At 37.8% G+C, this 27,743-nt stretch overlaps 1 protein-coding gene across 1 annotated transcript in view; it reads left to right on the forward strand.

Annotated features, from left to right (window-relative positions):
• The first annotated feature begins 228 nt into the window (after positions 1-228).
• ADAD1 (adenosine deaminase domain containing 1) overlaps positions 229-27,743 on the forward strand; it is a 52,262-nt gene continuing 24,747 nt past the window's right edge. The window contains exons 1-5 of the mRNA XM_015139170.3: positions 229-458; positions 1,197-1,385; positions 4,005-4,172; positions 14,860-14,928; positions 17,575-17,700. Of these exons, the coding sequence (XP_014994656.1) occupies positions 287-458; positions 1,197-1,385; positions 4,005-4,172; positions 14,860-14,928; positions 17,575-17,700 (724 nt within the window). The 5' untranslated portion in view covers positions 229-286. The remainder of the gene's footprint in view (positions 459-1,196; positions 1,386-4,004; positions 4,173-14,859; positions 14,929-17,574; positions 17,701-27,743) is intronic.

The raw sequence follows: 27,743 nt of genomic DNA on the forward strand, positions 1-27,743 counted from the left end.
CCGAGTAGTTTTAAGGTATTTTACACGGACCTCTCTATGTTCCTTCTTTCCTCCTTTGTAGCAGAGGTTTAGGGAAGGGATTCAGGAGAGAAGAGGTCCGTGTCTATGAAAACTCAAAAAGCAGTCCTGAGATCAGTTCAAGAGGGATTTGACTCTAGTCATCCGAATATGTGCCAAGGCCATTGATGGAAATAACGGGGGGGTGTGGTTTGAAGAAAACATTTTCAGTTTATATAGTGTTTTGTCTTGTTTTCTGCCAATTTTATCGTGACCTCTAGGTGAGAAAATGGCTAGCAACAATCATTGGTTTCAGAGTTCGCAGGTCCCCAGCTTTGCCCAGATGCTGAAAAAGAACCTGCCGGTTCAACCAGCGACACAGACGATAACTACACCCACAGGATGTTCCTCTGAAAGTTACAGCCTGTCCAAGATGGCATCCAAGGTTACGCAAGTAACGGGTACGACTTTTTTCATTTGTAACAATGAATCAGTTCTTTAAGATTCTGGGATGGCCAGTAAGTTCTGTCGAGCCTCTGGTTTAAAGGTTTCCTGGTTGTATAGACATTTACCCATGGCCGTGTTCCACCTGGAGCTGGCATCTGACTCAACACTTGGAGGAGGCCTGTAGAGCTCTTTACCTGTGCCGCTCGTTTAACCATCTGTTACCACCTTGACTGTTCACCCCCCTTCAAGTGTGGCTTGCCTTTCTGAGGTGAGGCGTAAGGGAAGACACTGGACTTACACTGTTCTGTATTCCACATAGCACTTACTGTAGTATTAGGTATAAAGCAGGGGCAAACATACTTTAAAATTCGATTGAATCCAGTGAGAAAAATAGTGGATGGGAGCCAGAAGCCACGTTTTAGTCCCAGATCTGTGTCTTTCTGTATTCTAGGCCTTAGTGACATTATCTGTAAAAATGGCTTGGTTTCTGAAGGACCCTGACGTCAGTAAAATTCCATGACCCTTGATACCACTTAACAATACATGTCGATGTTACTTTTTTGCAAAATAGTCTTAGTACGATAGATGCAATAACATGTGGTGCTTGTCATGTGTGCCAAAACTGTTTAATAGAAACTTAAGAAAAACGTATGACGAAGTGTATCTGGGATAACCTTCCATTTCAGGGAGGATTTAGTGCTTTTGCTCATTTTTTTAAAAACCAAATTGACAAGTATAACATTTGTTTTTAGGTAATTTTCCGGAACCATTGCTTTCCAAAAATCTTTCATCTATTTCAAATCCTGTGCTTCCTCCAAAAAAAATACCTAAGGAATTTATAATGAAATACAAACGTGGAGAGATAAATCCTGTGTCAGCCTTGCACCAGTTTGCACAAATGCAGCGAGTTCAGCTTGACCTTAAGGAAACTGTGACAACAGGCAAGTGTAAAATTGTATTTGTCTTAAAAACCAAAACCAAAAGTATAGCACAATAATGGTGCTAAATTTAGTTCTTTCATCTAATATTGGGGTTAGGTAACTGATTGTATGTTTTCACAAGAATACTTAAATGTTTGTGTTCACACGTCTTTAGCCATTGCTGCCTCTACAAATAACTCACATATACCAAAGTTTTATAATCATTGAATTGTAATTTTTTTATGTGTGGCTAGCTGAATGGAAATTAGTCTCATGGACTATTTTGGGGTGTAATTACTTCCTGTATCATAAACATGCTTTTGTAAAGATGTTAAATATTTGGACTATGATTATTTAATGAGAAGGATTCTGTGATGATGATGCCTAAGAAAAGTTAAGGTCAAATTTGCCTTCTGAAACTCAAGCATTCGATTACATGATTAGTACTTTGTCTGCAGACTAGTCTGTTACAGTTTTCTCAATTCTCCATTAAACTCCCCAATCAGAATAATCTGTAACCATGCTGTGTTTGTGAAAGGCTACAGGAGTACAGATGAGGAAAATGTAGAAAGTAGTTTCTGATCTCTTCACATTATAGCCAATGATTAGGAAGATTTTAGGAAAGTGGAGGAATAAGTGCTCTTAAGAGGCCTTGACAGCTTAAAATTTTAAATTTTAAAAACTCTGTGTATACGTATGTGTATGTGTTTGTACACACACACGAGTAGTTAGATTTTTTCTTTAATTTTCCTGGTGCTAACTTGCCAGTATGGATGTCAAAGCTAACATCTTTGCTAAATAATTTTAACATGTCAAGATTTTAGTAAAGATAGTCACAGCGACATCAAGTTTCAGTCTGTTGTTTTGGATGAAATACCCATAAACTAACAGGTGACAGAAATAATATCTTAACATAGATGGTGGTGGTAATGTAGGAGGTGGACTTAATTTCCATGTAACTAGTTAGCTTTCCTCCAGTAATCTCAGACTGCTCTTGGAAAATGTAAGTTATTGGTCATTGTAAGAAAAAATAAATGATCAGGACAAATCTTCACTGCTCTGAGAAAAAACTACTAAAAAACATGACCTGTTGGTTAATGGTGTACATTTTATGCTCAAAGTATAGTTCAATAATCCAGTGGGTTTGGTAGTGAAACCACAGTGTCAGAATTTTCAAATAGCTCTACATGTGATTTAAATTTACACTAAAGTTTGAGAACCCGAGTTATAAACAGGCTAAAGCTTAAAGGCCCCGCATTCTGACACAGGAGACTTACTAATAAATTTTAGGCGAAATATCTTTTTTTCTTTAGATAGAGGCTCTCACTCTGTTGTCCAGGCTGGAGTGCAATGGTGATCCTCCCACCCCAGCCTCCCAAATAGCTAAGACTGCTGCAGGTATCCACCACCAGGCCTGGCTAATTTTCAAAATGTTCTGTAGAGAAGGTGTCTCACTACATTGCCTAGGCTGACCTCGAACTCCTGGCATCAAGAGATCCTCCAACCTCAGCCTCCCAAAGTGATGGGATTATGGGTGTGAGCCAGTGCACCCAGCCAAGATGTGTGATATACATAAGAATCATCTGGGCCACTTGTTAATTATACAAAATGCTCTCTGATTTAGTAAACCTGGATTGGAACCCAGGTGATCAGGAAGGAAGGAACTTGGGAAACTGAAGTCTGAGATGTTACAGGGAAAGCAGTTTACCCAGAAGCAGTCAGGAGTTGCTTGTAAAACGTTGATGTGCATATTAAAGAGTTAATGTAACATACTTGTGAGTATGTGAGGAAATAAGATAGTGGGGTTTATGTGTGGCAGCATTGTATGTAGCCATCCGTAACCAAAGAATGGACAGTCAGATTCCTAAAGGCCTGCTAAAGTCTAAATACTAACAAGCAAAACTTCAAACAGAAGAACCTTTGACCTGTAAATGCACGAGACAAGACAATACCATTTCATTTTTCATCCAAATATAAAAGCTAGGTAAAGAAATTGTGATGACTGGACATTCTGTTTAATTCTTTAGTTTATCATTATGTTTTGGTTTTCTCTTCCTCTCTCTCTCCCTCTCCCCGTCTCCCCTCCCACTCCCCAACCTCTACAGCTGTAATGGGTTGAGTTGCTTCTCATAATGCCCTGATAGGTACACAGGGTTTCTTCAAAGGGATCTCTTATATTCTGGAGCATGAACGTGTATTAGGGCAATCCAAGGGGTAGGAGAATTTCAGCTTTCTTTGTATTAAAGTTTTAAAGACATTTGTATTTAAGTTTTAAAGACGTGAGATGTTACCTGAAATCTCCACATTTTATCTCTCATTGGCCGTTTGACAGGTAGTGGAGTGTTTACCATTGCCAGGAATTATACTAGACACTCCACATGTGATCAGTACTCTATTACTGGCCCTATTACTCATACTGAATCTGGAGCCAGCCTAGCTGCTTGAATCCTCAGAGTTAGTTCAGACACTCATTAGGCTTTAGCTTTAACCCCTATTGGTCCTACAAAAAGACTTGTAAAGTTGGTGTTTAGAAGGTAGTTTTTGAGAATTTTTGTACTGGAATGTTTTCCCATGTAGAGACATTGTTTGCAAGAATACAGTAAAAATTATTGTAGCATTCATTCTGAGTTCTTTTTCAAGGTAATGTTATGGGACCGTATTTTGCCTTTTGTGCTGTGGTGGATGGTATTCAGTACAAGACTGGACTGGGACAGAATAAAAAGGAGTCTAGATCCAATGCAGCAAAATTAGCTCTTGATGAGCTTCTACAACTGGATGAACCTGAACCACGAATTTTGGAAACATCAGGTAAATACTCTTGATTATAAAGTATTTATAAAAGGTATAATTTTTCAAAAGGAATCACCTGAAAGATTTATGTTAATGAGAGCTACTTGGCAACTACAAGACAGACGTTGCAGGATTTGAATAATTTATTTCAGTTGCTGTCCACTGATGTATTTAATAGTAGTTAAAATGCTCTTGCATATTTCAGCACTGGCAGGTATAATCATGTTGCTAAACTGTCTGGTAACTTGTCAGATTGTTAATGGGTTTGAGTCCTAAAATATAGTTTTCTTGGTAATTTGTTAGATTCTTATTATGAATGTAATATTGTACATTTAATACTTAGAGGTTTTAAATGCAGCGTTTGTGAAGTTTGTGTTAAATTCAGTAAATGGTAGAATTACTTGAGAACATAGCAAATAGATTAAGTGTGTAAACTCCAGAATTAGATTGCTTAGGTTGGAATATTGACCCTATGCTGGCAAGTTGTTTGCCCTCTAAATCTGTTTCATTTGGAGAGGGGGGACAGTGATAGTTGCTACCTTCTATGGTTGTCACTAGGATTAAACAATGCAAAGTCCTTAACCAGTGCATACTGAAGAATACACAATCAAATTACAAAATATTTAAAATACTTTGTTGAACTCTAGTTAAAACATACCTATAGAATTTCCTAAGCATCCAATTGAATTATCAGAAAATATATTGATGATTAGTTTTTCATACCTTTTCCTTAATAGCTTTCAAAATGTTTATGTACGACTAGCAAATGTTTGGCCCAGTGGTCTGCAAACTTTAGTTTCTAAACATTTATTTTTTTCCTCCGTAAAAATTAAGGTAGCATTTAACCATGTCTACTGCCACTACTTTGAAAATTAAGGCAGCTTTTACCTATCTCTGCTGTCGGCACTTCTGTATTCATTATTGTTTTCTCCAAAAAGTGCCAATAGTGCCTTAATTGCAACGAAAAGTTCTTTAACAATATATTCTATCTTGGGCTAGAGCCTGAAAAAATAATAAGGTCATCTTTTTCCCTATAGTGAGCTACAGTTTCTGTTACAGGAAGTCAGGGACCCCGAACGGAGGGACTGGCTGAAGCCATGGTGGAAGAACATAAATTGTGAAGATTTCATGGACATTTATTAGTTCCCCAAATTAATAGTTTTATAATTTCTTACGCCTGTCTTTACTGTAGTCTCTGAACATAAATTGTTAAGATTTCATGGACACTTATCACTTCCCCAATCAATACTCTCGTGATTTCCTATGCCTGTCTTTAATCTCTTAATCCCGTCATCTTTGTAAGCTGAGGATGAATGTCGCCTCAGGACCCTGTGATAATTCCATTAACTGCACAAATTGTTTGTGTAGCATGTGTATTTGAACAGTATGAAATCTGGGCACCTTAAGAACAGGATAACAGCAATTTTCAGGGAACGAGGGAGATAACCTTAAAGTCTGGCTGCCTGTGGGCTAGGCGGAACAGAGCCATATTTCTCTTCTTTCAAAAGCAAATAGGAGAAATATTGCTGAATTCTTTTTCTCAGCAAGGAACATCCCTGAGAAAGAGAATGCATTCCCAAGGGAAGGTCTCTAAAATGCCTGCTTTAGGAACGTCTGTGTTTTACGATTGTAGATAAGGGATGAAATAAGCCCCAGTCTCATGTAGTGCTCCCAGGCTTATCAGGACGAGGAAATTCCTGCCTAATACATTTTGGTCAGAGCGGTTGTCTGCTCTCAAGCCCTGTCTCCTAATAAGATGTTATCAATGATAATGTGTGCCCAAAGCTTTATTAGCGATTTTAATGTTGCCCTAGTCCTGTGATCTCGCCCTGCCTCCATTTGCCTTGTGATATTTTATTACCTTGTGAAGCATGTGATCTCTGTGACCACACCCTATTCGTACACTCCCTCCCCTTTTGAAAATCACTAATAAAACCTTGCTGGTTTTGTGCCTTGGGGGACATCACAGAACCTGCCGACATGTGATGTCTTCCCCCGGGGCACCCAGCTTTAAAATTTCTCCTTTTGTACTCTTTCCCTTTATTTCTGAGACCAGCCAACACTTAGGGAAATAGAAAAGAACTTACGTGAAATAACGTTGAATTATCGGGGGCTGGTTTTCCCCCCGATAAGTTTCTTCTTTAATTTGTCTACTCTAGACAACTGAGTTTAAAACATCTATTTGTCTTATGAAAGGATGTAGATGATAAGAGTTCAGTATTCATTTCTTTGCTTTTCTCTATTGACAGTTTTTCTGGTCTTCTCCTTATTCACAACATAAAACTTTTAAAACTTTAGTTTTTTTCAAAATTTTGAGCTCATCACTGTTTTAAAATTATTTTTCATGTATGTCTTCATTAATATTTTGCACATGGTTTTTTTATATAGTGTTTTTTTGTTTTGTTTTGTTTGAGACAGAGTCTCACTCTGTCACCCAGGCTGGAGTGCAGTGGTGCCATCTCTGCTCACTGCAACCTCCGCCTCCCAGATTCAAGTGATTCTCATGCCTCAACCTCCCTAGTAGCTGGGATTATAGGTGCCTGCCACCACACCCAGCTAATTTTTGTATTTTTAGTAGAGACAGGTTTCACCATGTTGGCCAGGCTGGTTTGAACTCCTAATGATCCTCCCACCTCAGCCTCCCAAAGTGCTAGGATTATAGGCATGAGCCACTGTGCCTGACCTGATGTAGTTTTCTTTTTTTTTTTTTTTTGAATTAAAAAAGGATACATGGGCAGAACATACCAGTTTGTTGTACATAGATATACATGTGCCATGGTGGTTTGCTTTACCTATTAACCCATCCTCTGTTCCCTCCCCTAACTCTCACCCCCTAAAAGGCTCTGGTGTGTGTTGTTCCCCTCTCTCTGTCCATGTGTTCTCAATGTTTAACTCCCACTTATGAGTGAGAACTACAGTATTTGGTTTTCTGTTCCTGTGTTAGTTTGCTGAGGTTGATGGCTTCTGGCTTCATCCATGTCGCTGCAGAGGACATGATCTCATTCCTTTTTATGGCCACATAGTATTCTATGTACCACATTTTCTTTATCCAGTCTATCGTTGATGGCCATTTGGGTTGGTTCCATGTCTTTGCTATTGTAAATAGTGCTGCACTAAACATACATGTGCATGTGTCTTTATAGTAGAATGATTTATATTCCTTTGGGTATATACCCAGTAATGGTATTGCTGGGTCAAATGGTATTTCTGGTTCTGATCCTTGAAGAATCACCATACTGTCCTCCACAGTGGTTAAACTAATTTACATTCCCACCAACAATATAAAAGCATTCCTGTTTCTTCACAGCCTCACCAGCATCTGTTGTTTCCTGACTTTTTAGTAGTAGCCATTCTGACTGGCATGAGTTGGTATCTCATTGTGGTTTTGATTTGCATTTTTCTGATGATCAGTGATGTTGATCTTGCTTTTTTTCATATGTTTTTTGGCCACTTAAATTCTTCTTTTGAGAAGTGTCTGTTCATATCTGTTGCCCACCTTTTGATGGGATTGTTTTTTCTTGTAAATATGTTTAAGTTCCTTGTAAATTCTGGATATTAGACCTTTGTCAGATGTGTAGATTGCAAAAATTTTCTCCCGATTTGTAGGTTGCCTCTTTACTCTGGTCATAGTTTCTTTTGCTGTGCAGTTGCTCTTCCATTTGATTAGATCACATTTGTCAATTTTGGCTTTTGTTGCAATTGATTTTGGCATTTTTATCATGAAGTCTTTGCCCATGCCTGTGTCCTGAATGGTATTGCCTAGGTTTTCTTCTAGGGTTTTTATGGTTCTGGGCTTTACATTTAAGTCTTTAATCCATCTTGAGTTAATTTTTGTATAAGGTGTAAGGAAGGGGTAGAGTTTCAGTTTTCTGCATATGACCAGCCAGTTTTCCCAGCGCCATTTACTGAATAGGAGATCCTTTCCCCTTTGCTTGTTTTTGTCCAGTTTGTCGTAGATCAGATGGTTGTAGATGTGTGGAGTTATTTCTGAGGTATCTGTTCTGCTCCAATGGTCTAGATATCCATTTTAGTACCAGTACCATGCTGTTTTGGTTACTGTAGCCTTGTAGTATAGTTTGAAGTCAGGTAGCATGGTGCCTCCAGCTTTGTTCTTTTTGCTTAGGATTGTCTTGGCTATATGGGGTCTTCTTTGATTTCATATGAAATTTGAAATAGTTTTCTAATTCTGTGAAGAATGTCAGTGGTAGTTTAGGAAAGTAGCATTGAATCTATAAATTACTTTGGGCAGTATGACCATTTTCACAATATTGATTCTTCTACCCATGAGGATGGAATGTTTTTCCATTTGTTTGTGTCCCTTCTTATTTCCCTGAGGAGTGGTTTGTAGTTCTTCTTGAAGAGGTCCTTCACGTTCCTTGTTAGCTGTATTCCTAGGTATTTTATTCTCTTTGTAGTGATTGTGAATGGGAGTTTATTCATGCTTTGGCTTTCTGCTTGCTTACTGTTGGTGTAAAGGAATGCTTGTGATTTTTGCACATTGATTTTGTATCCTGAGACTTTGCTGAAGTTACTTCTCAGTTCAGGAAGTTCTGGAGCTGAAAAGATGGGGTTTTCTAAATACAAAATCATGTCTACAAACAGAGACAACTTGACTTCCTCTCTTCCTATTTGAATACCTTTTCTTTCTTTCTCTTCCCTGATTGCCCTGGCCAGAACTTCCAAAACTATGTTGAATAGGAGTAGTGAGAGAAGGCATCCTTGTCTTGTGCCAGTTTTCAAAGGGAATGTTTCCAGCTTTTGCCCATTCAATATATTGGCTTTGGTTTGTAATAAATAGCTCTTATTATTTTGAGCCATGTTCCATCAATACCTTGTATATTGAGAGTTTTTAACATGAACGGATGTTGAATTTTATCAAAGGCCTTTTCTGCATTTATTAAGATAGTCATGTGGTTTTTGTCTTTGGTTCTGTTTATATGATGGATTACATTTATTGATTTGATGTTGAACCAGCCTTGCATTCCAGGGATGAAGCCGACTTGATTGTGGTGAATAAGTTTTTTGATGTGCTGCTGGATTTGATTTGCCAGTATTTTATTGCAGATTTTTCCATTGATGTTCATTAGGTGTATTGGCCTAAAGTTTTTCTTTTTTGTTGTGTCTCTTCCTGGGTTTAGTATCAGGATGATGCTGCTTCATAAAATGAGTTAGGGAGGAGTCCTTCCTTTTCCATTGTTTGGAATAGTTTCAGAAGGAATGGTGCCAGCTCCTCTTTGTATTTCTGGTAGAATTCAGCTGTGAATCCATCTGGTCCTCAACTTTTTTTTGGTTGGTAGGCTATTAATTACTGCCTCAATTTCAGAACTTGTTAGTGGTCTATTCAGGGATTTGACTTCTTCCTCGTTTAGTCTTAGGAGGGTGTATGCATCCAGGAATTTATCCATTTCTTCCAGATTTTCTAGTTTATTTTTGTAGAGGTGTTTGTAGCATTCTCTGATGATAGTTTGTATTTCTGTGGGGTCAGTGGTGATATCCCCTTTATCATTTTTTATTGTATCTGTTTGATTCTTCTCCCTTCTTCTTTATTAGTCTAGCTAGCAGTCTATTTTGTTAATTTGTTAAAAAAAAAAAAAAAAAAAAAAAAACCAGTTCCTGTATTCGATTTTTTTGGATGGCTTCTCATGTCTCTGTCTCCTTTAGTTCTGCTCTGATCTTAGTTATTTCTTTAGTTTTTGGATTAGTTTACTCTTGCCTCTCAAGCTCTTTTAATTGATGTTTGGGTATCAATATCAGATCTTTCTAGCTTTCTGATGTGGGCATTTAGTGCTATAAATTTCCCTCTTAACACTACTTTAGCTGTGTCCCAGAGATTCTGGTACATTGTCTCTTTGTTCTCATTGGTTTCAAAGAACTTCTTGATTTCTGCCTTAATTTTATTATTTACCCAGGAATCATTCAGAAACAGGTTGTTCAATTTCCAATAAATCATGTGGTCTTGAGTGAGTTTCTTAACCCTGAGTTCTAATTTTATTGCACTGTGGTCTGACAGTCTGTTTGTTAGGATTTCAGTTCTTTTGCATTTGCTGAGGAGTGTTTTACTTCCAATTACGTGGTTGATTTTAGAATTAAGTGCCATGTGGCACTGAGAAGAATGTATATTCTGTTGATTTGGGGTGGAGAATTCTGTAGATATCTGCCAGGTCCACTTGATCCAGAGCTGAGTTCAAATCCTCAATATGCTTGTTAATTTTCTGTCTCATTGATCTGTCTAATACTGACAGTATGGTGTTCAAGTCTCCCACTATTATTGTGTGGGACTCTAAGTCTCTTTGTAGGTTTCTAAGAATTTGTTTTATGAATCTGGGTGCTCCTATATTGGGTGCATATATATTTAGAATAGCTCTTCTTGTTGAATTGTTCCCTTTACCATTATGTAATGCCCTCCTTTGTCTTTTTTGATCTTTGTTGGTTTAAAGTCTGTTTTGTCAGAGACTAGGATTGCAACCTCTGCTTTTTTCGCTTTCCATTTACTTGGTAGATTTTTCCTCCATCCCTTTATTTTGAGCCTGTTTGTGTCTTTACACATAAGATGGATCTCCTGAATACAGCACACCAATGGGTCTTGACTCCTTACCCAGTTTGCCAGTCTGTGTGCTTTAATTGGGGCATTTAGCCCATTTACATTTAAGGTTAGTGTTGTTACATGTGAATTTGATCCTGTCATCATGATGCTATTTGGCTATTTTGCACACTACTTGATGCACTAGTTTATTCATAGTGTCATTGGTCTTTATATTTTGGTGTGTTTTTGCAGTGGCTGGTTCCAGTTTTTCATTTCCGTATTTAGTGCTTCTTTCAGGAGTTCTTGCAGGGCACATCTGGTGGTAATGAAATCCCTCAGCATTTGCTTCTCTGGAAAAGATTTTATTTCTTCTTCACTGATGAAGCTTAGTTTGGCTGGATATGAAATTCTGGGTTGATAATTCTTTTCTTTAAGAATGTTGAACATTGGCCCCCAATCTCTTCTGGCTTGTAGAGTTTCTGCTGAGAGGTCCACTGTTAGTCTGATGAGTTTCCCTTTGTAGGTGACCTGGCTTTTCTCTCTGGCTGCCCTTAACAGGTTTTCCTTCATTTTAGCCTTGGAGAATCTGATGATTATGTGTCTTGGGGTTGATCTTCTTGTGGAGTATCTTAATGGTGTTCTCTGTATTTCCTGAATTTGCATGTTGTCCTGTCTTGCTAGGTTGTGGAAGTTCTCCTGGATACCATCCTGAAGTGTGTTTTCCAGCTTGTTTCCATTCTCCCTGTCTCCTTCTGGTACTCCAATCAATCACAGGTTCGGTCTTTTTATGAAGTCCCATATTTATTAGAGTCTTTGTTCATTCCTTTTCATTTTTTTTTTTTTGGTCTATTCTTGTTTGCATGTCTTATTTCAGTGAGGTGGTCTTCAAATTCTGATACCCTTTTTTTTTTTTTTTTTTTTGAGACGGAGTCTCGCTCTGTCGCCCAGGCTGGAGTGCAGTGGCGCGATCTCGGCTCACTGCAAGCTCCGCCTCCCGGGTTCACGCCATTCTCCTGCCTCAGCCTCCCGAGTAGCTGGGACTACAGGCACCCACAACCGCGCCCGGCTAATTTTTTGTATTTTTAGTAGAGACGGGGTTTCACCGTGGTCTCGATCTACTGACCTTGTGATCCGCCCGCCTCGGCCTCCCAAAGTGCTGGGATTACAGGCGTGAGCCACCGCGCCCGGCCTGATACCCTTTTTTCTGCTTGGTCGATTCAGCTGTTGATACTTTGTATATGCTTCACAAAGTTCTCAGGCTGTGTTTTTCAGCTCCATCAGGTAGTTTATCTGAACTGGTTATTCTAGTTAGCAATTCCTCTATCCTTTTATAAAGGTTCTTAGCTTGCTTCTTTGCATTGGGTTAGAACATGCTCCTTTTAGCTCAGCATAGTTTTTTATTACCCATCTTCTGAATGATACTTCTGTCAGTTTGTCCATCTGATCCTCCATTCAGTTATGTGCCCTTGATGGAGAGACATTGTGATCATTTGTAGGAAAAGAGGCACTCTGGCCTTTTGGATTTTCAGTGTTTTTTCATTGATTCTTTATCATCTTCATGAGATTGTCCAGTTTCAGTCTTTGAGCCTGCTGACCCTTGGATAGGGTTTTTGGGGAGCTTTTTTGTTCTTGTTGATGCTGTTGTTGCTTTCTGCTTGTTAGTTTTTCTTTCAGTAGTCAGGTCCCTCTTCTATAAGGCTGCTGCAGTTTGCTGGGGGTTCACTTCAGGCCCTATTCATCTGATTCTCTCCCGTGCCTGGAGATGTCACTCAGGGAGGCTGGAGAACAGCAAAGATGGGTGCCTGCTCCTCCCTCTGGGGCCTCTGACTTTGAGTGGCACCAACCTGATGCCGGTAGGATCACTCCTGTATAATGTGCGTGACAACCCCTATTTGAATGTCTCACCCAGTTGAGTGGCACGGGGAGCAGGACTTGCTTAACAGAGCACTTTGTCCTTTGTTGGAGAGGGTGTGCTTCGCTGGGGAGGAACCCACTTCTCTGTGCTGCCCGGATTCCTCAGAACTACCAGGAGAAGAGGCTAAGTCTGCTGGTCCACAGAGATTGCCGCCACCCTTCCCACTTAGGGGCTCAGGCCCAGGGAGATCCAAATTCTGTCCGTGAGCCTCTAGCTGCAGTTATTGGAGATCCTGCAGGGAAACCCCCCACCCAATGAGGAAGGATGGGTCAGGTTTAGGCCTGAAGATGTCCTCCGGCCACAGACTGCCACAGCCAGTATGTTGGGCTGTGGGGACAAGTCTTGGTACTTGTTTCTTTTGTTTGTTTGTTTTTTGTTTTGAGACAGTCTCTCTGTCACTCATACTGGAGGGCAATGGCACAGTCTCAGCTCACTGCAACCTCCATCTTCCAGGTTCAAGTGATTCTCGTACTTCAGCTTCCTGAGTAGCTGGGATTACAGATGCACGCCACCATGCCCAGCTAATCTTTGTATTTTGAGTAAAGATGGGGTTTCGCCATGTTGCCTAGGCTGGTCTCAAACTCTCGGCCTTAAGTGATCTGCCCAACTAAGCCTCCCAAAGTGCTGGGATTACAAGCGTGAGCCAACGTGCCTGGCCTTGTACTTGGTGTTTTAAAACGCAAAACATCTTGTACAGTCTTTCTTTCTTTGTTGAAATTATTTATGCCTAATAAACAGGATTTAGTATCTTTAATTTTCATTCCATGGAATTAAATCTATCTTTCTCTGAGTTTTAAAGTTCTGCTTATCTAAAATCCAGAATGTCAACAACTCTATTACTGCTGGGTTTATAACCAAAAGAAAATAAATTATTCTATCAAAAAGACACGTGCACTCTTATGTTCATCTCTACACTATTCACAACAACAAAGACATTGAATCAACCCAGGTGCCCATCAGTGGTAGATTGGATAAAGAAAGTGTGGTATATATACAACTGTGGACTACTATGCAGCCATTAAAAAAAATAAAGTCATGTCCTTTGCAGCAACATGGATGGAGCTGGAGGCCATAATCCTAAGCATATGAACGCAGGAACAGAAAACTAAATACCTCAAGTTCTCACTTGTTGTTAATGTTAGGAGCTATGCATTAAGCATATATAGTCATAAGTATTGGAACAGTAGACACTGTGGACTACTAAAGCGTGGGGGGAGGTGGAGGTAAAAGAAAAACTACCTTTGGATACTATGCTTACAATCAGGGTGATGGAATCCATATTCCAAACCTCAGCATCATGCAGTATTCCCAGTTAACAAACTTACACATGTACCTCTTCTATCTAAAAAGTTGAAAATTTTTGAAAACAAAAAATATTTATGCTTTATAAATAATGTTACTGTATGGTATGGGGGATATAGTGCTCTAAATAAATAAAACTGGAATTTCTTATCAGATTAAAAAAAAAAAAAGTCCAGAGTGTATGTATCTAAACCATACTTAGTATTTTTTTCTTTTACTGGTATGAGCTCTAAGGTGACATTGTCATCTTTGTTCATTTCTGTCTTCCTCAAAATTAATTCCAGCGAAGCAGTTCTGTTTGCTTTCTTTGTCTTTATGAATGATTCTTAAGAGAAACTGACTATTTTAATTGATACCTTGGCTTCTGGAGCTTCTTCCTTAAGTTTTCCTGATTATTATTATTATTATTATTATTATTATTATTATTTTGTCCTCAGGTTTAGTGGTTTTTAAACTTTTTTCTGTACTCTCTAACTTTGGAGACTAAATTGAAAAGCAGTTGTAAAGAGTAGGACTAAAAGCATTGAAAACTGTGAATGTAGCATTCCCTTAGAAAAATGTCCTGGTAAAATAGTGTTATTTATAAAATGATATACTTTACTCATTAATTTTTAATAGAACATTAATTTAAAATGTTTTTCAGAGTATTGTAAATAGAAAGTTGTTTACATGTATCTAAACTAGGACTTCATTTTAGCAGCTTTTCAGGATGTTTCATCTATTACAAAGCAAGCAATATTGTAGTATGAGATTAGGAAACTCAGAAATTTGTTTGCATAAACAATTTCAAAATAGGAAAGACATTTATCAGGGCTGAGCTAATGAGTATTTGATGGCCCAGAGTTGGCAAAAATACAGAAAAAAATAATTTTTGGATTGCTGTTTTATTACAGAACAAAAAAGAAATACCAGCTCTTTGGAATGTTGAAGTTTCATGTTTCCTTATGTTTTTGTTTTGTTTACAGGTCCTCCTCCTTTCCCTGCAGAACCTGTTGTTTTACCTGAACCAGCATATGTTTCAAAAGTACATTATGGTAGGAAAGTTTTTTGTGATGTTCTTCTTTAGAAGAGTAGCCCAATTAAAAATAGTAACAACATAATTAAAATAAGCATAGGTGTGAAAATGTACATTAACACTTTATCATCCAAACCTTTCACACTTCTACAGAAAGGAGAATTTTTTTCTATACTATGCTAAAAATGAAAGAAATAAGGAATGGAGAGGAAAGGCTGAAGAAAAGGTTTTTTGTTTTTTTTTTTTTCCTATAAGGAGATGTTTTATCAATTTCATACATCTTTTTTAGAATTCTTTGTTTTGGTGGGCTTGTCATAAATGAAAACCAATAGCTTTCTGGTACTTGGAGGTCATTTGAAATATTCATTTCAAATAATTTGTTTATTTAGTTTTAATGGCCATTATTTGTCACTCAAGCCTGAGAAAGCTGTAGCTTCAATTGAAGTTACTAGTTGTGTGACATAGTGTGGCCTAGTTGTGTGACCTGTTACTTCTCTGTGTACCTTTTTTACTCATCTGTAAAATAGTTATTACAGTAATTATCTCATAGGGTTATTATGAGGATTAAATGAATTCATAAATGTAAAATTCTTACATCAGTGCCTAGCACACCATAGATGCTCACTAAATAGTAACTAATATTATTTTATTATAACAATCACATTTCACATTGTATGGTAGTTATTATATACTTTGCCTGTTAGATTATGAATATCCTGAAAGCTAAACAATTATTCTTAATTTTTACATTTACTACCTAGTGAGCACACTTCAGACTTTAACGAGTATTTGTAAGAGGAAAAAGAAAAGGAACCTTTATTTTCCATTTTCCTCACCTGCAGGCTAGGATTTGAAAAGTTCTATGCCTATTCAGCATTCACTGTCTTTCTAAGACAGAGTAAAAGGCCTTGCACATTTATGTGCTTGCTTGAAAGAAAAGGACCAGACCAGGGAAAATAGGCCCTTTCAAAAGACAAAATCCACCAATAGTTAGATGTAGTGTCTGGCCTAACAGTTGTAAGAATTGATGAAGTGAGGGCAATGAGGGATCAGTCCTACAGCAGTGATCTTCTAATATGGGAAGAGGCTCTTGTCTTTCCTTTCAACTTCTGTGGACATTTTTAGTGAATAAGAGGATAGAATCCTAAGTCAAGGATGGCAAATAATATAGATTGCTATTACTTCAGGAAAACAGTGATAATCTGTGAGAAAGAATATGTAGTTTTTAAAAATACCAGGTTTGGTAGGCTCACGTCAGGAGACATATTTGTCAGAAAAGGGAAAGCAAATTCTTTAAATTTATGGGTAAAAACAAGTTTTGAATGTTATAACTTTTGAAGAAGAACGATTTGAGACCCACAAACTATTGGGCCAGTTACAGAGGTAGTCAGTATTTCCCAGCCTGTCTGGTTTGCTATATGTATATACATTTGTGTGTGTGTGTGTGTGTGTGTGTGTATTTATTTGTTTATTTGAGATGGAGTTTTGCTCTTGTCACCCAGGCTGGAGTGCGGTGGCACAATCTCAGCTCACTGCAACCTCTGCCTCCCAGTTTCAAGCAATTCTCCTGCCTCAGGCTCCCAAGTAGCTGGAATTACAGACACCCACCACCAAACCCTGTCTCTACCACTATTTTTAGTAGAGACAGGGTTTCACCATGTGGACGAGACTGGTCCTGACCTGTCCCCTGACCTCAAGCGATCTGCCTGCCTCAGCCTCCCAAAGTACTGGGATTACAGGCGTAAGCCACCACGTCCAGCCTACTTTGCTAACTGGACCATATCTTCATTAAAAATAATGAGGCCAGGCACGGTGGCTCATGCCTATAATCCCAGCACTTTGTGAGGCCAAGGTGAGTGGATCATGAGGTTGGGAGTTCAAGACCAGCCTGGCCAATATGGTGAAACCCTGTCTACTAAAAATACAAAAATTAGCCAGGCGTGGTGGTGCATGCCTGTAGACCCAACTACTCGGGAGGCTGAGGCGGAAGAATCGCTTGAACCCGGGAGTCGGAGGTTGCAGTGAGCCAAAATTACGCTATTGCACTCCAGTCTGGGTGACAGAGCGAGACTCCATCTAAAAAAAAGAAAAATCCATAGATAACTTTTAATGTATATTCTTGGTTATAAACTGTTCTATGGTAATCCTAGGTTACTTAGAACTATCTTCCTCCTCTTTCAAAATTTCTAGCTTTTTTAGTGAGAACATGGAACTGTATTAAGAATCTAAATGCTTAGTGGTTTGTAGTGGTTCTCAATGGGACGAATAATAAGAGAATGTATTTTGGTTGTCACAATGATTAGGGCATTCAGTGGGGTGCTGGTCATCTTGCAAAGTGTGTGGCACATACCTGTACAACAAAGAATTGTCTTGTGTCCAGTATGACTTTTGAATATATCATCAGACAAACTCTACAGATATAAATCAGTAGTCTGCTAGTATATAATACTGACATATCTTTTTATAAGTTATCCAAAAAGCTCAATAACTCATATTCTTTTAGAATTGAAAACTTTGAAATCCCAGTCATGACCTAAATTATAAATTTGCTTACAGATATCTATAAATTATTAAATAATTTGATTGTAAGGTTATGATAAGAATAATAAGACAGCTCTGGGAGGAGGACAATGTTCTTGAAATTTATGTTTTGATTTTTTTCTAGAAGGGAGACATATTCAGTATGCAAAGATTTCACAGATCGTTAAAGAAACATTTAATCAACTAATTTCTAATCATTCAGAATACCTGAAATATAGCAGTTCATTGGCTGCTTTTATAATTGAAAGAGGTAAGTCCAAATATTTGGGAAAAAGTAATATTGTAATAATCTAATAGTAATATTTTAGTTAACTATCTTTGCCCTTGTACACAATGGTGTTGCATCGATCTGAAGTGACTTTTTCTGGTAAGTGTGGGTCATTAAACACAAAGCTTCTCCAGAGTAGAAATAAAGCACACTGACCAGGATCCAACAGAGAACTGCAAAATGGTAAAAGTCCTAACATTTTAAACCTTAGCCCTGCTGGCACCACTACCCTCCTGAAATCTAGTCCTCAGTAACATTAAGAATAGCATCTTTTCTTCTTTTTCAAGTAAGAAAAGATTGATATATGGAATCTTATTCTTGTGGACATGTAAAGTTGTGATTCTAACTATGTTTTTATCTTTTGTTAACCCTTTAATGTTCTGAGTTCATCATTAATTGAAACCATTTGAGTCTTACATTCATCTCTGAATTAGATATTATAAATTACATAGAAACAATTTGAGATTTGATTCCTATTCTTAAGGAGTTGTTATGATCTAAGTAGGCACAGTAGATAAATATACTAGTTGAAAGTCTAAGATGATAAAAGTTAAAACTTGTTTTCCATAATGCAAAAAGTGTGTAAGAATTCTTAGAAAAGAAATGATAGAGTTTAAAATCTTTTGGAATAGGCATGACTTAAGCTGTAACTTTAAGGGTTGATAAAATTTGGATAAATAGAAGAAAGGAAGACATTTTTGCATAGAGAAAGGAATGAGGGAAGCAGCAGTGAGAAAACTGCAGGACAATGAGGTAAATTTATTGCTAGTACAGATTAGTCTATGTACAGGAGTAATACAAAATGCAATTAGATTGATAAAATAGTGCCAGATTATGGAGTGGTTTAAAAACAGGTCAAAAGTTAAATTTAACAAGATCAATTAAAGCTGTAATTTCAAACAGTGATAGACTGTGGGCTGTAATTGTTGGGAGCATTAATCAGACTCAGTTCCGCTATTTAAATTACTTTGGGCAAATTATATACTTAACATCTCTATGCTTTAATTTTTTCTTATTTCTTAAAAGTAGAGATAATAGAAACAATAACAATCCAACTTCATGGAGTTGTTAGGATTAGATATAATAATGTCACTACAGTATTTAGCATAGTACTTGGCATTTAGTAAAAGTCTAATTTCATTTGTAATGGTTAAGATAAATGAGTATTTAAACAATAATTGACATTTTTTTTAAAAGATTTCTGGGGTTAAACCTGAATTATAGAATCACAATTTATGTGGTTGTGATGGAGTGCCTACATTAGAGTTGAGATGGACATAAATGGGAAGGGAAAAATACAGTTTTAAAAAAAATTGATAAGGTAAAAGTGGACAATAAATGATAGATGAAGTGACATGAATAAAAATACCAACATTTAAAGTTGACATAGGATAATCATATTTCCTCATCCATAGGGAATCTAGAAGCTAGTGTGAAGCTGATTGGAGAAGAGCATGGATAAGAATAATAAATGTAGTTTTAGATAATATGAGTATGAATATAAGCAGGGAAAGCCTGAGTGAAATCAGATGAACATTCCTGGAGTCACTCACACAATCAGTACATATTTAAGATGTATTATTAGAAACTGCCTCATCAGTTTTAAAAAATTTCAGTAGTTTTGGGGGAATGGGTGGCGTTTGGTTACAGAGATAAGTTCTTTAGTGGCGATTTCTGAGGTTTTGATGCACCCATGACCCAAGCAGTCTATGCTGTACCCAATGTTATCCCTCATCCCCTCTACTACCCTTCCCCCGGGGCCCCAGAGTCCTTTATATCATTCTTATGCCTTCATGTCTTCCTGGCTTAGCTCCTACTTGTAAGTGAGAACATACAATGTTTGATTTTTCCATTCCTCATTACTTCCCTTGGAATAATGGTCTCCAACTCTGTCCAGGCTGAGTACTATTCCAGGGTGTGTGTGTGTGTGTGTGTGTGTGTGTGTGTGTGTGTGTGTATGCCACAATTTCTTTATTCACTCATTATTGATGGGCATTTGGGCTGGTTCCATATTTTTGCAATTGCAAATTGTGCTGCTATAAACATGTGTATGCAGGTGTCTTTTTCATATAATGACTTTTTTTCTTCTGGGTAGATACCCAGTAGTGGGATTGCTGGATTAAATGATAATTCTACCTTTAGTTCTTTAAGGAATCTCTTTACTGTTTTCCATAGAAATTGTACTAGTTTACATTCCTACCAACATTGTAAAAGTATTCCTTTTATACCACATGCACGTCAACATCCGTTATTATTTTAATTTTTAAATTATAGCCAGTCTTGCAGGAGTAAGGTGGCATTGCATTGTGGTTTTGATTTGCATTTCCTAAATAATTAGTGATGTTGAGCCCTTTTTCATATAATTTTTGGCCATTTTATATCTTCTTTTGAGAATTGTCTATTCGTGTCCTTAGCCCTTTTTTTTTGATGGGATTATTTGGTTTTTTCTTGCTGATTTGAGTTCCTTGTAGACTCTGGATATTAGTCCTTTGTCAGATGCATAGTTTGCAAAGATTTTCTCCCACTCTGTGTGTTGTCTGATTACTCTGCTGATTATTTCTTTTGGTGTGCAGAAGTGTTTTAGTTTAAGCCTCATCTATTTATCTTTGTTTTTGTTGCATTTACTTTTGGGTTCTTGGTCATGAACTCTTTGCCTAAGCCAAAATGTAGAAGAGTTTTTCCAATGTTATCTTCTAGAATTTTTATGGCTTAATGTCTTAGATTTAAGTCTTTGATCCATCCTGAGTTGATTTTTGTGTGAGGTGAGAGATGAGGGACCCAGTTTTATTGTTCTACATATGGCTTGCCAGTTATCCCAGAGTCATTTGTTGAATAGGGTGTCCTCTCCCCACTTTATGTATTTGTTTGCTGTATCAAAGTTCAGTTGACTGTAAGTATTTTGTTGTATTTCTGGGTTCTCTATTCTGTTCCATTATTCTGAGTGCCTAGTTGTATATCAATACCAATACCATGTTGTTTTGGTAACTGTAGCTTTGTGGTATATAGTTTGAAGTTTGGTAATGTGATGCCTCCAGATTTGTTATTTTTGATTAGTCTTACTTAGGCTATGCAGGTTGTTTTTTGGTCCTATGTGAATTTTAGGATTTTTTCTAGTTCTGTGAAGAACAATCATGGTATTTCGATGGGAATTGCTTTGAATCTGTAGGTTGCTTCTGGCAGTATGGTGATTTTCACAATATTGATTCTACCCATCCTTCAGCATGGGATGTGTTTCCATTTGTTTCTGTCATCTGATTTCTTTCAGCAGTGTATTGTGGTTTCCCTTGAGATCTTTCACCTCCTTGGTTAGGTATATTCCTATTTTTTTTTTTTTTTAGCTGTTGTAAAGGGGGTTTAGTTCTTGATTTGATTCTCAGCTTGGTCACTGTTGGTGCATAGCAGAGATACTGATTTTTGTACATTGATTTTGTATCCTGAAACTTTATTGAATTCATTTATCAGCTCTGGGAGGTTTTTGGATGAGTCTTTAGGGTTTTCTAGGTATATGATCATATCATCAGTGAACAGTGACAGTTTGACTTCCTCTTTACTGATTTGGATGTTCTTTATTTCTGTCTCTTGTCAGGTCGCTCTGGCTAGGACTTCCAGTACTATGTTGAATAGAAATGATGAGAGCGGGCATCCTTGTCTTGTTCCAGTTCTTTCTCGGGGGAATACTTTGAACATTTCCCTGTTCAGTAATGCTGACTGTGTGTTAGTCATAGATGGCTTTTATTACCTTAAGTTATGTCCCTCCTATGCCAATTTTACTGAGGGTTTTAATCTTAAAGGGATGCTGGATTTTGTCAAATGCTTTTTCTGTATCTATTGAGATGATCACATAATTTTTGTTTTAATTCTGTTTATGTGGTGTATCACATTTATTGACTTGCATATGTTAAACCATCCCTACATCCCTGGTATGAAACCCACTTGATTATGGTGTATAATCTTTTTATGCTCTTGGATTCAGTTAGCTAGTATTTTTGTTGAGGATTTTTGCTTCTATGTTCATCAGGGATATTGGTCTTTAGTTTTTCTTTTATTTAATGTCTTTTGCTGGTTTTGGTATTAGGGTGATACTGGCTTCATAGAATGTTTTAGGGAGCATTCCCTCTTTCTCCGTTTTTGGAATAGTTTCAGTAAGATTGGTAGCAATTCTTCTTTGAATGTCTGATAGAATTCAGCTGTGAATCTGTCCAGTTGTGAACTTTTTTGTTGGCATTTTTAAAATTATGGTTTCACTTTTACTGCTTTTTATTGGTTTGTTCAGAGTTTCTATTTCTTCCTGGCTTAATCTAGGAGGGTGTCTGTTTTCAGGAATTTATCCATCTCTTCCAGGTTTTCTAGTTTGTGCACGTGAAGGTGTTCATAGTAACGTTGAATGATCTTTTGTATTTTGGTGTCATCACCTATAATATCTCCTGTCTCGTTTCTGATTGAGCTTGTTTGGATCTTCTCTCTTCTTTTCTTGGTTAATCTCACTACTGGTCTATCAATTTTGTGTCTCTTTTCAAAGAACCAGCTTTTCGTTTCATTTATCTTTTGTTTTTGGTGTTTTTTGTTTCAGTTTTATCTGTTTCTGCCCTGATCTTTATTATATCTTTTCTTCTGCTGGGTTTGGGTTTGTTCTTGTTTTTCTAGTTCCTTGAGGTGTCACTTTAGATTAGTCTGTTTGTGCCCTTTCAGACTTTTTTATAGGCATTTAATGCTGTGAACTTCCCTCTTAGCACCACTTTTGCTGTATCCCAGAGGTTTTGATTGATTGTGTCACAATTATTGTTTAGTTCAAATAATTTTTTAATTTCCATGTTGATTTCATTGTTGATACAAAGATCATTCAAGAGCAGATTATTTAATTTCCATATATTTGTATAGTTTTGAGGGTTTGTTTTGGAGTTAATTTCCAAATTTATTCCACTGTAGTCTGAGAGAGTACTTGATATAATTTCAGTTTTCTTAAATTTACTGAGACTTGTGACCTCTCATATGGTCTATCTGGTAGAATGTTCCATGTGCTAATGATTAGAATGTATATTCTGCAGTTGTTGGGTAGAATGTTCTGTAAATATCTGCTAAGTTCATTTGTTGTAGGGTATAGTTTAAGTTCATTGTTTCTTTGTTGACTTTCTGTCTTGATGACCAGTGTAGTATTGTTAGTGGAGTATTAAAGTTCCCCACTATTATTGTGTTGCCATCTATCTTTTTTCTTAAGTAGTAGTAATTATTTTATAAATTTGTGAGCTCCAATATTAAGTGCATATATATTTAGGATTATGATGTTTTCCTGTTGGACTAATCCTTTTTATCATCATATGATGTCCCTCTATGTCTTTTTTAACTGCTACTGCTTTAAAGTTTGTTTTGTCTGGTATAAGAATAGCTACTCCTGCTTGCTTTTGGTTTCCATTTCGTGGGTGTCTTTTTCCACCCCTTTACCTTATGTGAGTCCTTATGTGTTAGGTGAGCCTCTTGAAGACAGCAGAAACTTGGTTGGTAAGTTCTTATCCATTCTGCAATTCTGTATCTTTTAAGTAGAGCATTTAGGCAATTTACATACAATATTAGTCTTGAGATATGGGGTACTGTTCTATTAATCATGCTAGTTGTTGCCTGAATACTTTGGGTGGTTTTTTTTTAATTGTGTTATGGTTTTATAGTCCCTGTGAAATTTATGCTTTTAGTAGGTTCTATTTTGGTGTATTTTGATAATTTTGTTTCAAGATCCATAATTCCTTTTAGCATTTATTTAATACTGGCTTTGTAGTGGTGAATTCTCTTAGCATTTGTTTGTCTGAAAAAGACTTTATCTTTCCTTCATTCATGAAACTCAGTTTTGCTGGATACAATATTCTTGGCTGATAATTATTGTTTACAGAGTCTAAAGATAAGACCCCAATCCCTTCTGACTTGTAGGGTTTCTGCTGAGAAATCTGTTAATCTGATAGATTTTCCTTTATAGGTTACCTGATGCTTTTTTCTCATAGCTCTTAAGATTCTTTGCTTCATCTTGACTTTAGATAGCCTGATGACTTTGTGCCTGGGTGATGATCTTTTTGTGATGAATTTCCCAGGTGTTCTTTGAGCTGCTTATATTTAGATGTCTACATCTCTAGCAAGGCCAGTGAAGTTTTCCTCAATTTTTCCCTCAAATACGTTTTCCAAACTTTTAGATTTCTCTTCTTCGTCAAGAACACCATAGTTATTATGTTTGGTCATTTAACATAATCCCAAATTTCTTGGAGGCTTTGTTCATTTTTTTAAGTTCTGTTTTCTTTGTCTTTGTCAGATTGGGCTAATTCAAAAGCCTTGTCTTTGAGCTCTGAAGTTATTTCTTCTACTTGTTCTAGTCTTGCTAAAACTTTCTGTGCATTTTGTATTTCTCTAAGTGTGTCTTTTCCAGAAGTTGTGATTTTATTTTCGTTATAATAGCTTTTTCTCTGGAGACTTTTTCATCCATACCCTATATATATATTTTTAATTTCTTTAAGTTGGTTTTCACATTTTTCTGGCACCTCTTTGAGGAGCTTAATAATCAAGCTTCTGAATTCTTTATCTGGCAGTTCAGTGATTTATTCTTGGTTTGGATGCATTGCTGGAGAGCTAATGTGATCTTTTGGGGATGTTATAGAATCTTGTTTTATCATATTACCAGATTTACTTCTCTGGTTCCTTCTCATTTGGGGAGACTGTTTCAGTGGAAATATCTGGAACTCAAGGCCTGCTCTTCACATTCTTTTTTTCCATTGGGTGAGCCCTTAATGTGGTGCTCTTCCCTTCCCCTAAGGATGAGTCTTCCTGAGAACCAGACTGCAGTGATTGTTATTGCCCTTCTGGGTGCAGTCACCCAGCCGGGTTATCAGGCTCCGGACTGGTACTGGAGAATGTCTGCAAAGAGTCCTGTGATGTGATCCATCTTCAGATCTCCCAGCCATGAATACCAGAACCTGCTCTAGTGGAGGTGGCATGGTAGTGAAGTGGACTCTGTGGGAATCCTTGGTTATAGTTTTGTTTAGTGTGCTGGTTTTCTCAAATGCTGACTATGCTAGCAGTGAAGTTGTCACATGGACAGACTCAGGACCTCTGGTTAGCCAGCACATTGCAGGAGGTGAAATTAGCTGTTGTTTTCTCCTTCTTTGGAGCAGGGTGGTTCTGTTATGAGTTGCTGTAATGACTTGAGTTGGTTGGCCTCCAGCCAGGAGGTGGCACTTTCAAGGGAGCACCAGCTGTCATCAGAGAACGGGGGGATATAAGCTTGCCCTACCTTAGCCAGGATAAGTATTCAGGTTTCTCTGGCAACTGATGGGGCTGTAGAGCTCCCAAGAGTGCCTTTTGTCTTCGGCTACCAGGCAGGTAGAGAAAAACCATCAGGTAGGAGCAGGGTTAGGCGGGTCTGAGCTCAGACTCTCCTTGTGCTGTGGCCACTGTGGGAGATGGCAGGATGGTTCTCAGGCCAATGGAGTTATGTTTTAGGGGGATTATGGCTGCCTCTACTGTGTCATACATGTCACCAGGGTAGTTGGGGAAAGCTAACAGTGACAGGCCTCACCCAGCCCCCACACAGCCAACAAGGCCAGTCTCACTCCTGCAGTGTCCCACCAACAGAGCTCAGTTTATATTCAGGCAGCAGCAGGCAGGGCTGAGATCTGGCCCGAGGCTATAATCCTCCCCACTGAGAAAGCAAGCAGGGCTTTCAGGCCTGCAGCCTGTCACAGGGTGTGGCTTCTGCACTCCTATCTGCACTTCCCATTCGCCCCCATGGATTTTGCTCAGGAAAATTTGCACTCAGTCAAAATTATTACAAACTTCAGCTAGAAGCTTCCTTTAACCTGTGGCCCCTTCCCAGTCCCACTGGCTGCCTTATCCAAGGACCCCTATGAGATAAAGCCAGGGATGACTTCAATGGGCTGGGGACTGGGATCTCCTACAGGGCTCTTCGTGCTGTTTGTCTTCTATTTTGCTTGGCTCCCTAAATTTATTTCATCTCTAGGTAAAGTTAAATCCTTCACCTGTGATCTGGATTTTTATGTTCCCCAATGTGTGTTCAGAGGTAGACTTTTCCCCACCTCACACTTTGGGAACTCACAGTTTTTCAGCTGTCTCACAGAGTTTGCAATGGCAAGCTACTTCTTTCAAAGGGTCTGTGAATTCCTTTGGTTTTCCTGATGTGTTCCTGCAGTGGTTCTTGGAGCAAAAGTTCATGATGTGAGTCTCCACACACTATTCCATTCGTCCAAGTGGAAGCTGCATGTTAGTCCTGTGTCCTATCTGCCATTTTCCCCCATCAAAAATCACCTTATTATTTTTAATTGGGTCTATAAGAAGGTATCAAATCTAAATGTCCTTCCCTCCACTGCCACCAAATCTATATACTTTCCTGCACTTGTATCCATCTTCTCTACTGTGACAGTAGAGGAAGCATCACCACTCCTATAGGCTAATTCTTCTACTTGAATTCTGATTCCATTCCTTCTCACATCTTGATAAATTCCTTCTTTTGGTTAACTCTTCTTTTACTGGCAGTAACAAACTTGAGTATCGCCCTGAAGCATTGCAAGTTGAGTTACAGAGCTGAGAAAGAAGCTGAGTTATTTGCTACATTATTACCCTTTACAACTCAGAGCTTATATCACCATTCTGGAACTTATACTTACACTATATAATTCTATTTAAGGGAAGGTTTACAGACCTGGTTATTGAGTCAGATTCAGCATTCATAGCGTGACATCCCTATCCTAGGAATGAAAGTAGAGTCTGTGCCCAGGTGTCCCTGAATAATATATCTTTACTTTCATCTCTTCAGTATTCTGGAAAGCCTGGCTTCCCAAATTTCCATCCTAAAAATAAAACAAACCCTCCTTTAAACCCATGACACCTTTCTACTTAATCCAGTCATTATTTATTTGACTTTGTAGCCAGACTTCATCAAGAAACTCCTGACAGCCACTGTGTCTACTTTTTGCTTCAACTTAGTTTTTTCTTTTTCTCCACTACTTCTTGGAAATTAGCCTTGCCAAGGTACCCACTGCCTGCATGTTGCACAATCCAGTGGATTTTGTTACCTATTCACTTGACTTTCCACAAACATGTAACACCGTTTACCACTCTTTGTTTTTTCTACCACAATACCCTCCTGGTCTACCTGGTCTCCACCCTACCACCCACAATATTGACAATAAATTTCAAATATACAATGCATTACTATTAACTGTAGTCTCCATGCTCTACATTAGGTCTCCAGAAGTTATTAGTTTTACAACTCCACGTTTGTACCCTTTGATCAATGTCTCTCCATTTCCCCTTCTTTCTAACCACTAGTAACCACCGTTCTCCTTTGTTTTTATGAGTTCAACCTTTTTAGATTCCACATATGAGTGAGATTATGCAGTGTTTTGTCTTTCTGTGTCTGGCTTACTTCACTTAACATAATGTCTTCCAGATTCATTCATATTGTTGAAAATGGCAGAATTTTCTTCTTTTTGGGGGGGGCTGAAAAACATTCTATTATATATATGTCATAGTTTCTTTATCTGTTCCTTTATTGAGACATTTAGGTTGTTTCTGTATCTTGGCTGTTGTGAATAATGCTACAGTGAACATGGGAGTGTAGATACCTCTTCAGATCTTAATTTCACTTCCTTTGGATATATACACAGAAGTGGGGTTGCTGGATTATATGGCAAGTTGTATTTTTATTTTGTTGAGGAATCTCCATAGTTTTCCACAATGCCTATAAAAATGTACATTTCTGCCAACAACGTATAAGGGTTTTTATCTACATCCTCGTGAAAACTTACATTTTGACTTTTTTATAATAGACCTCCTAACGGGTGAGAATATCTCATTGTGATTTTGACTTGCACTTCTCTGGTGATTAGTAATGTTGAGCACCTTTTCATATACCTCTTTGTATGTCTTCTGTCAAAGAAAATGTCTGTTCAGGTTCTGTTCCCATTTTTAAATCAAGTGACTTGCTTTTTACTATTGAGTTGTGGGAGTTATATATATACTTTGGCTATTAACCC

Source organism: Macaca mulatta, chromosome 5, assembly GCF_049350105.2.
Source record: "Macaca mulatta isolate MMU2019108-1 chromosome 5, T2T-MMU8v2.0, whole genome shotgun sequence".
NCBI lineage: Eukaryota > Metazoa > Chordata > Mammalia > Primates > Cercopithecidae > Macaca > Macaca mulatta.